Source organism: Callorhinus ursinus, unplaced genomic scaffold (genome assembly GCF_003265705.2).
Source record: "Callorhinus ursinus isolate GAN/ISIS: 27379988/994484 unplaced genomic scaffold, GSC_fseal_2.0 scaffold8, whole genome shotgun sequence".
Lineage (NCBI taxonomy): Eukaryota > Metazoa > Chordata > Mammalia > Carnivora > Otariidae > Callorhinus > Callorhinus ursinus.
The window spans coordinates 32,556,889-32,569,085 of record NW_027397070.1 but is presented as its reverse complement, the minus strand read 5'-3'; the positions used below and the strand labels follow the sequence as shown (position 1 = coordinate 32,569,085).

At 35.1% G+C, this 12,197-nt stretch overlaps 1 protein-coding gene across 12 annotated transcripts in view; it reads right to left on the bottom strand.

Annotated features, from left to right (window-relative positions):
* The window catches only part of KIAA0586 (KIAA0586 ortholog), a 129,361-nt gene that overhangs the window by 77,169 nt on the left and 39,995 nt on the right, over positions 1-12,197 (bottom strand). For all 12 annotated transcript variants that reach the window (XM_025869952.2, XM_025869953.2, XM_073895278.1 and 9 more), the window contains 6 exons: positions 11,807-12,004; positions 10,153-10,340; positions 8,082-8,189; positions 6,435-6,515; positions 4,398-4,591; positions 2,692-2,810 (listed from right to left, as the gene is read on the bottom strand). In XM_025869952.2, the coding sequence (XP_025725737.1) occupies positions 2,692-2,810; positions 4,398-4,591; positions 6,435-6,515; positions 8,082-8,189; positions 10,153-10,340; positions 11,807-12,004 (888 nt within the window). The remainder of the gene's footprint in view (positions 1-2,691; positions 2,811-4,397; positions 4,592-6,434; positions 6,516-8,081; positions 8,190-10,152; positions 10,341-11,806; positions 12,005-12,197) is intronic.

Sequence of the window (12,197 nt, the reverse complement as noted above, 5' to 3'; positions counted from 1 at the left end):
TCTCAGGGTCCTGGGATAGAACCCCTCATCAAGCCCTGCATCAGGCCACTTGTCCAGCTCTGCTCTCAGTGGGGAGTCTGCCTGTTCCTCTCCTTTTCCCTCTGCCCCTCCGCCTGGTCATACTTAGGCACACACTCTCTCTCTCTCTAATATATAAATAAAATCTTAAAAAAAGAACAAATTTGGAGAACTTACACTATCCAATTTCAAGACTTATTTTTATTTATTTATTTTAAAGATTTTATTTATTTATTTGACAGAGAGAGACACAGCGAGAGAGGAAACACAAGCAGGGGGAGTGGGAGACGGAGAAGCAGGCTTCCTGTTGAGCAGGGAGCCTGATGGCAGGGCTCCATCCCAGGACCCTGGGATCATGACCTGAGCTGAAAGCAGACACTTAACGACTGAGCCACCCAGGTGCCCCAACACTTGTTTTTAAATTACAATAATGTGGTATTGACATAAAAACAGACTTACAGATCAAGGGACAGAAAAAAAGCCCAGAAACAGATTCATACGTATTTAGCCAACTGATTTTCAACAAGTGTCAAAACAATTCATTGGGAGAAAGGATAATCTTTTCAAGAAATAATGCTAGAACAATTGGATAGCTATATACTAAAAAAAAACTTCGTATATGGTGTAAAGTAGGCATCAAAATTAACTCAACATGCACCATAGACCTAAATGCAGTCTGAAGCCATACATCATCTAGAAGAAAACATAGGAGAAAAGCTTAATGATCTCGAGAATCATAAATAATATGCCAATAAACACAAACTATAAAAGGAAAATTGATAAATTAAAATTCATGAAAATTAACTTTTTGGTTTTCTTTCTTTTTAAGATTTTATTTCTTTATTTATTTGAGAGACAGCAAGAGTGAGAAAGCACAAGCAGGGGGAGCCACAGAGAGAGCAGCAGAGGAAGAAGGAGAAGCAGACTCCCCACTGAGCAGGGAGCCTGATGCAGGGCTTGATGCCAGGACCCCGGGATCATAACCAGAGCCAAAGCAGAAACTTAACTGACTGAGCCACCCAGGTGCCCCAGCCTTTTGGTTTTCAAAAGATAATGCTGAGAAAGCAAAAAGGCAAGACACAAACTAGGAGAACCTATTTGCAAAATATATCCAATAAAGGACTGTATCCAGAGTAAGTAAAGAACTTTTACAACTCAATAACAGGAAGACACAAACTTCAATTTAAAAATGGGCAAAAGATTTAAAAGGACATTTCAGCAAAGTAAGTGTACAGGTGGCAAATAAGCACATGAAAAAAATATACATTAGTCATTAGGGAAATGCAAATAATGAGATATCTCTACACGCTTACAGAATGTCTACAATTAAAAACACTGACAACACCAAGTGCTGGTGAGGATGTAGAGCAACTGGAGTTCTCATGCACTCCTGGCTGGGAATGCAAAATAGAACAGCCTCAAAATATTTAGCAGTTTCTTATAAAGTTAAACATCTATTTACCATATGACCAAGAGAACTTAAAAGATGTGTCTAAAAGATTTGCTTGGAAATATCCATATCATAGCTTTATTTATAATAGCCACAAATGAAAAGACTACAAATTTCCATCAACTGACAACTGTGTTAAAAAAATTATGATAGAGCCATACAATGTAAAATTACTATATGCATAAAACATGATTGTCAAAGCCTTATGCTAAATAAAGGCAGACACAAAAGGCTACATATTATATGACTACGTATATATAAAATTCTAGTAAAGGCAAAAATAGAGTAATAGAATGCAGATCAGTGGCTGTTAGGGCCCACCCAGTAGGCACAGACTACAATGTGGCATGAACGAGCTTGTTGGAACAATGGAAGTGTTTTTCTCTACCACGATTGTGTGGCTAATACACAGTTGCGTGTATTTATCAAAACTCACCAAACTGTACACTTAGAATTGGTGAATATTATGGCAAGTAAACTATACCTCAAAGAAGCTGATGGAAAAGGAGCGGGAAGAAGAGGGAAGAGGAGGAGGAGGAAAAGGAAGAAAGAAGGAAAGAAGACAGAAGAGGAACAGGAGGAAAGATGAAGGGTTCCATGAAGAGGCTCCATCGTCCATTCAGTGAATACCCGAAGTCTCATTAGGTGTCAGAGGCTAGGCACTAAAGGAGAAACATCTGTAATCCCGAGGAATTTATAGTCTAGTGAAACAGATATGTAAACCAATCGTAATCCAATCTGATAGTTCCCATACCAAATATATACCCAAAGTGCTGTGGGAAGTAACAGAGAGATCTGGGGTGGGAGGGATGGAAGGATAGAATGATGTGAATGCTGCAGAATGAGATACGGAGGTGAGAGAAAACTTACCTCCACTACAGAGAAAACAGGGAAATGGTATCAGAAGTAAGAGCCTATCTTCTAAACTTACTTCTAAAATACATAAATCCACGACTTGAAGGTTTTACCTTTTTTTAAAAGATTTATTTATTTATTAGGGAGAGAGAGAGCCCATGTGTGCAGAGAGGGGCAGAGGGAAAGAGAGAATCTCAAGCAGACTCCCCCCTGAGCAAAAAGCCCAATGTGGGGCTCTATCCACAACTCATGAGATCATGACCTGAGCCAAAATCAAGAGTCAGATGCTCAACCAATTAAGCCACCCAGGTGCCCCAAGGTTTTATCTTTCAATACCAAAAACAAGTAAAAGATTCCATTTCACTTACCGATGTCAGAAGTCAATGGTTCACTTGTCTCACTGACTGAAGCACTGACATTAGGTATGGCCTGTTGTTGGATGGGAAAGAGCCCAGAGATAATTCTTGACATTATTTCTTGTTCTACCCTGGGGAATAAAAGTTGAGGATTCCTAAATTTGACTGAATGTATAAAGTGTTAGAAATAACACCCTTAAAAATAAACTTTACCCATGGACACAAACATTTACATGTGAAAGTAGTAATTCTGAAAGTTAAATCTGGAAAGAAAAAATAAGTATCTCCCAGTGAAATAAACATGAAAGAAAATCTCCATGTGGGAGACAGATTTAAATTTCATTTAATAAACTTGCAGATTAGTCTAATGAAAAGTTTAACAGACCTCTTAAATTCATAATAAGGTTTAGGTCAAGGATTATCTGACATATCATGCACCTAAAATGTTGGGTTCCCTACTCTGAAAGCACCTATATAATAGCACACAACATCAGAGTTAGTAAAGAAGTCCAGCTGCCCTCTCTTCAAAGAAATAAATATATAGACTGCAATACAGGTAGTTTTCCTCTTAAAAAGGTAAGACAATTTATTTCCGAGGTCATTTTTCGGAAATCAAAGAGGAAGGCGAGGAGGAAGGAAAAGGGGAACATAATAGGAGACCACTTCTGTACATTTCTTTAGAGCACCTAAGAGGCTGATGAAAAATTATTATTATACATGTAACAGATATTCATTGTAGAGAAATTAGAAAATATATAAGTTAAAAAAATAGAAAGGCTCACACATAATCCCAGACTCATGGATAAACACAGCTAACAATTTGGTATATGTTTTTCAAATTTTTCCCTATGCACATTTTTGTTTTGTTCTTGTTGTTGTTGTGTTTGTTTTGTTTTGTTTTTTTAGAGAGACAGTGCACATGCGAGTGGGGGTGGGGGGCGGGAAGGGGCAGAGGGAGAGGGGGAGAGAGAATCTTAAGCAGACTTCTCGCCCAGCACAGAGCCCAACATGGGGCTCAATCTCACGACCCCGAGATCATGACCTGAGCCGAAATCCAGAGTCGGACGCTTAACCAACTGAGCCACCCAGGCGCCCCTGCACATTTATTTTTGAGTAAGGTCTTGTAATTATTAATTTCTTTGAACATCATTGAATACTCTTTATTAATATCGTTCAACATCATTTAATATTCTTCTAAGTTTAATCTTGATAACTATTACTATTCAGTTTAGTTTATTCCATAACTTCCTTAAAGTTTCTCACAGGTAAAAACAGGGATAAAAACAGAGTTCATAAGTTTATAGAAGTAACAAGCAGAACAATGCCTTGTTTATGGTAAGCACTATATGTGCTAAGTAGTCTATGGCTGAGTAGCAGAACCATAATTATTTCCTTAGGAATTTGTGGATGTGAATCACTGGATTAAAGAATATATACATTTAAAAAAAAAGAATATGTACATTTTTAAGGCTTTTGTTACTTAACAACAGCCTCTTTTGCCATAATAGACAGCCTAAATACAAATATTCAAGAAAAGAAACAATACCTTCAACAACTAGTTAAACCCTCACATCATATCAGATAGTTCCCAGTGACTGTAGCAAAGGACAAGTTTAATAAACAAAAGGAGACAAGGAAGATTTTCAACTAAAACTAAATACTTTCTATTTAAATCTGCTACTACGATTCTGTTCACACCAACACCACTGTAAACTCACCACTGAATTAAGCTATTTTCCAATGTTTCTTTTCTCTGAATTACTTTATCTAGAACATCAGTAGTGGGCTGAAAAGTAGAAGCAACTGGCGGGAATGGAGGACCATTATATTTTGTAGAAATGACTTTAACACTTCTGTTAAACTCCAGAACTGGTTCAGAGTATTCTGGAATTTCATCACGTTTTTCCTCTTCCTGGTAACAATAAAAACAAAACTATTATATTCATGTATCTGTTTACCATTTACTGAGTGACCAGTGTAGGCAGGGAACTTAGGTCGGTAAATTAACCAACACTTCTACATTAATCAATAGCATTTCTTATTAGGTGGCATCATGTTATTTATAATACACACATTTGTCATATAAATTGCCTTGAAGAAACCTGAATTATACAATTATTTTGTCTTTTAAAATCCAGTGTTCATTTAAAGCAGTCATAAAACAGACTAGATAACTTGGTTTTTCCTGCATAAAAATTAACATTTCCCTCTAGAAATTTATTATCTTAATTTATTATCATAATAAAACCGATGCTTCCAAATATCACTGCTTCCTCTTTCTGAATCTAAATTTACATTTACATATGCAGTTAGGTTATCCTATACATTATTTGCACCATCATATCATGATCAACGGAGTAATTTCTGAAAATTTTTTAACTTTTCATTATGAAAATATCACATATGTTTAAAAGTAAACAAAATAGCGCTCATATACTAAATCGGTTACATATAAATTATGCATATCCCATCTACCTGTTCCCCACCTTTAACAATTACCAACCCATGGCTAACTTGTGTCATCTATAATCCCCCCCATCCACTTTACCCTTCACATATAATTTTGAAACAAATCACAGATATCATTTTACCTGTAAATGATTTAATATGTATCTCAAAAAAATTGGAGTCTTTAAAAATGATAACTTGATTAAATATCCTCCCATCAAAAAATGAACTCCACAACTAATAAGTGGCAGAGCCAGGGTCAGAACACTTGGCTTTGGCTCCAAATCATTTGCTATTTCTAGAACCGTTTCTTTCACTTGTACATTGAAAAAAAAATCAGCTGTCAAATGTCTTTGCTAGACATTAGAAATATAAAGATAAATAAGATTCTTGCCTTTGAAACATTCATGTGGAATTCACATGAGAAGACAAACCAGTGAACAAAAACCTTTAATATACTGCGTATCTCTTAATATTCTAAAACAGGGTTTGATTTTATGATGAACAAAACTTGGTCTTAGTTCTGAAAGAACTATGAACAAATGTCTTGAAATGGTACTGACATTTTATTATTCAATAGTTTGTGTTCTACGATCTTTTCTCCCATCCTTTATATTTTACTTCCTCTTATTTTCCCCCTTCTTCTATTTTACCATTTCTATGATTTTTACAGCTCTTCCTGCTATATGGGCTCTTCTCTTGGATTTTAGACCCCTCACAACTTTTTCCCTCAATATGAGCTAACCGGTGATCTTGCCAATAATCCAGAAATCAGACAGACCAATGTAACAGAATAAAGAAAGGATAGAATGGAGGGAGGGAAGCCAAAGGAAATGGAAAGGAGGAAGAAAACAGGAAGCAGGAAAGATGAGATGTAGATGGGAACCATCTGATAATCATTAAGTTTCACTGAGGCAGCTAGAGGATATAGATGAAGAGAATACTGTATTATAGAATACTAACTTTATAATTTTAAAATAAAAATATATTAGCTCAAAAGTGAAGGGAAGTTTCTCAAAGCACTGTAACGTAATATTGATGGTCAAAACATACTCAACTATCAGGAACAAGGCAAGGATGTTTCCTCCTGTCGTTCCTTTTCAACACAGTACTAAAAGCCCTTGCTAATGCAAGCAGACAATAAAAGGAAATAAAAGGGGTTGGGAAGGAAGAAATAAAACTGTCCTTGTTTGCAGAGGACCTGATTGTCTATATAGAAAATCTGAAGAATTGACAAAAAAAAAAAAAACCCTCCTGGATTGCCAACAATATAAAAATAATTTCTCACGGTTTCTAAGCTTTGTTACCTGTATGATATCGATTACTTCATCAAAGTTCGTTCCTGGAAACTTCACCTCTTCTTCATCTACCTTCATAAGTTCTGGGGTCTAAGAAAGCATTTTCAAAAAGATTTTGTTATACTTAATATCTTTCTAATTTATCATATTTCTACCCATAACATAAGCTTGTAATTACATGGCCCTATTTTTTTAATATCCTGTTTAGAATTGATTTCATTAAACAGATGAAATCCAAGATAGTACCCAAGACATCAGGTTTCATTTCAATAGTTATCAAAAACTAAATATAAGTTTTTGTCAATGACTCCATCAACAATGCAACTTAAGTCAATTGATCAGGTTGATAGGATTATGATTTCTCTCCTGTAGTTAAAACAGTGTTTATATGTTAAATATGTAAGTATACATATATACAAACTCACAAAAAGACACAGAATCAAATAAATTAGAAAGTTATTATACTAATTTAGCCTCTAGGCCTCACTTGAATAATCTAGTCCCCAAAATCACATTAGCCCCTTCCTGAGAGAATGATAAGTAGTCCAAAAAATTATTTGTAACCATATGTGATTTTTTTTAAAGATTTTATTTATTTATTTGACAGAGAGGGACACAGCGAGAGAGGAAACACAAGCAGGGGGAGTGGGAGAGGGAGAAGCAGGCTTCTTGTTGAGCAAGGAGCCCGATGCGGGGCTCGATCCCAGGACCTTGGGATCATGACCTGAGCCAAAGGCAGACACTTAATGACTGAGCCACCCAGGCGCCCCTGTAGCCATATGTTCTAATAAACTTCTGGTGAAAAAAAGTTACTGATGAAAAAATTAAATTAGGCACAATTGCCATTTAGGGTCAGTTCTATTTTATTTATTTTTTTTAAAGATGTTATTTATTTGAGAGAGAGTGCACATGCAAGCGGGGGGAGGGCAGAGAGAGAGAGGGAGAAGCAGACTCCCCGCTGAGCAGGGAGCCCAACGCAGGGCTTGATCCCAGGACCCGGAGATCATGACCTGAGCTGAAGGCAGACACTTAACCGACTGAGTCACCCAGGTGCCCCTATTTTACTATTTCTGATCATGAAAAATTGTTGGTGTTTTCCCTCTCTTTAAAACTGTATCCTTGAGGACCACATTTTCTTCCAACAGATGAAAGCTGGGGAAAGTTACAGTGTTATTTCAGTACAGTGTTATTTCAGTGTGTTGTAAAGTTAGAGCTTCATCATTCAATAGCAAATAAATACTAGGGAGAAATGCCTATTTTTGCATCATATCAATACACTACTGACAAAGTAACATCCCAAAACATGAACTCCAGCCATCACTATGAAATTCATATTCAGGAAAACTATAATGTGATTCCTGTTTAAATCAAGTTTCTTCTCCAAAGAGATAGAAATTCTTTCTTCACATATGAGACAACTTAAATTACCAAAAAGCTACACTGAGAATTATCACTTTCACAGTGTTTATAAATATAAGGATCTTAAACAAACTTACTTTTTCAAGTTCATCAGCCATACTAGATTCATTCTGAAACTTTTCCTCAAAACCTAAATTATTATAATAGATTATATAATGGAAGACTTTGCCTGGAATAATATTAGTTAAACTCCGTAGTCAGACATTACTCAAAACTATCTGATAAATTTCTGAATACCTGTATCAAGGTTTTCAGAGGAGGACATGCTTCTTTGGGACTAGGCACAGATAGATCGACATCAGCACTACCATTCGAAATGCTATCAATATCCACATTGGGTAATACCTAAAACAAAACACAACATCCAGCTTTCTGTTCATCATTTTGACTGAAATATTTGTCAGTCTATACATCAATAACATATTTAACTTTTTACTGAGAAGTCAACGGATAACAATTTTTTAAGTTACGAAAGCATATTTTACAAAATTTAGAAAATAAAGGGGAACACATAAAATCCTACTATCTTAAGATAACTTTATTTTCAATCTTCCCTTTCCTTTTTACTATTTATTTCTGATTTTTCATTTTAACTAGGTTATAAGCACCTTTCATGCTCCCACAGAAACTTAATAATTATATTTTAAATAACTGTATAATATTTCAACAATACACATGCCGTAATTATTTAACCATTTTCCTGTTGGCAAACAATTAGGATATTCCTAATATTTCCACTATGATACCTATCACCACAAAAAACTTCTTCATATATACAGGGTTTTCTCTCCCCTAACTTTGAATTATTTCATCATGCTAGATAACCAGATACTAGATTAACTTCCTGAATCACAAAGCATGAATATTTAAAATTCTTGATAATTAATGCCAAAATGCAGTCCAAATGAGTTCTATTTATGTCACCAAAAACATAACTGTCTCAGCAATAAGTTTTTAAATGGAGGCATATTATTGTTATTTTAATTTGGATTATCTTAGTAACTAGAAAGATTTAAATTATTCATTTTCTTGCTCATAAACTATATTTCCTCTTCTGTAAGGTCCTACTCAGGTTCTTTGACTATTATTGGATTTGCATCTGCTTTCTTATTAATTTATGGAAGTCTTCAGATTTAAAAATTAACCTAGCATCTTCCTTTCATATGTTCTAATTGTATGTTTTCCTTTTTATATAGGAATTTTTTATATTAGCTTCAGTTTTAGATTTTACAGATTCAAATCTATTCTTTTATTATATGTAGGTTTTCTTCTCTCATATCCAGACTTAGCTTCAGCTTTGATAAAGATTCCATGAAATTATATTCTAATTCTGCTGTTTTTACATTTTACAGTTATACTTTTGCCTGTTGCCTATTTAGAACTTTAGAACTCATGTGCCATACAGTGGGAGGTTAGAGTCTAAAACTGATCTATTCTCCACATTATTAACCAATTACAACATATATTATTTCACTGACAAGACTCCTATTTACTACTAATACATGAAGTAACTACCACATACTACATTCTTTTTTTTTTTTTTTTTTAAGAGAGAGCAAGAGAGTGCTGAGAGAGAGAGTACTTGAGTCAGTGTCGGGCGGAGCAGAGGGAGAGAGAGAATCTTAAGCAGACTCCATGCCCAGCTTGGAGCCCAATGTGGGGCTCAGTCTCACAACACTGAGATCATGACATGAGCCGATGAAATCAAGAGTTGGATGCTTAACCAATTGAGCCACTCAGGTGTCCCATATTACATTTTTTTTTTAAGTAACCAAGGCTATTTCTGAAATACTTCATTGTACAGGTCCAGTACTAAAAAACCCTTTGTTCTTTCAAACATCAAAATGATCCTTAAGTTAAAGTTAAAGAAAAAAACAAAAAACTAAACACATGGTTTGTGTGGGTGGGGGGGGTTAAATTACAATTTGACTTAAATTATATATTAACTTAGGAAGAACTGACAACTTGAATATTTAATCTTCACATATAAGTTCTCTTTCCATTCATTCAAATCTTATATATGTTTAAAGTCACACTCATTCTTTTAAAATTAATTATAATAAACTGTTCAATTGTTCCCTTTGGAATATCATCATGTCACCTGGATACGAGCCACTGGCTTAGAAACAGTAGCTTAAATCATACAGAACAAGGATAGAGACATCACATTAATATCACAGTTTTAAAGAACAAAAGACCCATGATGAAAGCAAAGTTTTTATAAAGCAATGCAATAAATTTTAAGTGCTAAAGTTAAACCAAAGATTTTTTTTTTCTTAAAATTTTCTATTCATGCACCTTGACATACCTGTACAGTAAGCTGAGGAGGATCCTTTTTTTCCGACTTCATTTCTATAATTGCGATGTTAGGTTTCTTTATTCCAGTTTCCGTTTTTCGAGATGATGGAGGAATAGAAGTAGTCACTGTTACAGGGTGTGGCTTGTTTACAATTACTCCAGGAGGTGGCATGAAATCACTATTACTTTGGGTTTGTCCTAAAAAGTTTGGGGAAGAGATGAGTCAACTATTTCAGAAATAAAGGGAAAAATCAAATACACAACCCAGATCTTTATGGCTGAATTCTCTCTCACCTGAAAAGGAAGTGCCATCCGCAATCACCTTTCCTTCTATTATCACCGCTGTCAACATACTCACCACGTCATCCTTTCAGAAGCAATTCACACTTATCAGGCACTCTCGTGTGCCAGACACTTCACATACACTATCTAATTTAACCCTCAAAATAAGCCTATGAGGTATTAATGTTATCCACATTTCACAGTTGAGAAAACACGTTTAGAAACAACGTAATTTGCAAAAGGTCATAACAGTAAGTGGTAAAGCCAAGATTAAAGTGTAGTGTGTTATACTGTGTTATTTTTCTCAAATCTTTATAGAGCAACAATGGACAGAAATAAAACCAACAATAAAATACTAGTGACTGACTACCAATAAATAGCATGTCCTCCCACTATTTGGTAATTATCATAGCTATCAGAAACTTAGCTTTCACTTCACAAGTTCCATTTATTTCCTATATTTCAAAATAAAGAGTGATGGAACAGTGCACTCTTTAAAAGCATAGACTCTAAAGCCAGACTGACTGGGTTTGAATCCCAGCTCCACTTGAGTTGTGTGGCCTTTGACAAGTTACTACACTCCTCTGTGCCTTGGTTTCTTCATCTATAAAACTGGTACATTACCATGTATTTTACAGGGTAGATTAAATAAATTCATATATGTAAAGTGCTTAAATCTGTACCTGGCACACAGCAGGGAATTTGTAAGTATTACCTACTACACTAACGGGAGGCATGTTTGAACAGAGACAGCTACCAAGCTGACATGCCATTAACCCATAATATCAAAAATGAAAAATTCTCCCTTCTGTTGGAAAATATTCATATTTAAGTCATTCATCAAATTTAAGAAAGAATAGCAAAGACACTAACAGAAAAAAAAATAGCTAACCAGATTTGAAGAGCTAGTGCAGAAGCAAAAATGATTTGTTAAATTTTTACAATAATGATTCTGAGAGACCTCAAATAAGTAAATAACCAACTACTGTTTTAGAATACACAACCATGCAATTTTTACTTACCATGTCAAAAGTACATAAAATTACTTCAAAGTACTTTGCCTAAGACATGACGTTAAACCAAATTTTTTTAATTCTTTAATTATTATGAAATCTATAACATATCTAAACTTTTTTCTTACTTTGTTTCATCTACAGCAATGTATTATAAAATGCCAAAGGAATGTTTCCTGTGACTGAAACTACAATGGGAAGCCTTTATTTCAGAGACAGCGATTACACGGAGGAAGACACATTTGGAGGCCCTACCCACAGATATAACACAGAGAGGAAAACGTAGGAGACTACTACGTCCTTTATCAGCAGTTCTGCCACTGCTGATAAGAATTTAAAATTCATGCTGTGTATTTTGTTGGGACTTACCTAAAAGAATGGCCATAGGAATCAGATGACCTTCCAGTGTATCTGAAACAGTAGGCATTTCTCTGCTTGGGCTGAACAAGTACTGCTGATCACCAGGAGGAAGCACAGCAGTCACGGGATGTTGTGGTTTGGAATCCATTTTCACAGGTTTTGTTGCATAAAAGTCAGTTTGTGTTCTTATTGACTTAACTTTAGTGCCTGTAATAATTATCAGTGGCAGAGATTTTAAAATAGTGTGAACATCTATCCAGCTAGAAATACAGGAACTCTTCCTCACAGAAAGATCTCATTCTATATAATAAGGTTATCAGGCCCCAAAATAGACGTAACCCATAAACCATGGGTTGGCAAAAATTTTCTCTTAAAAGGTCAGATAGTAAACATATTAGTC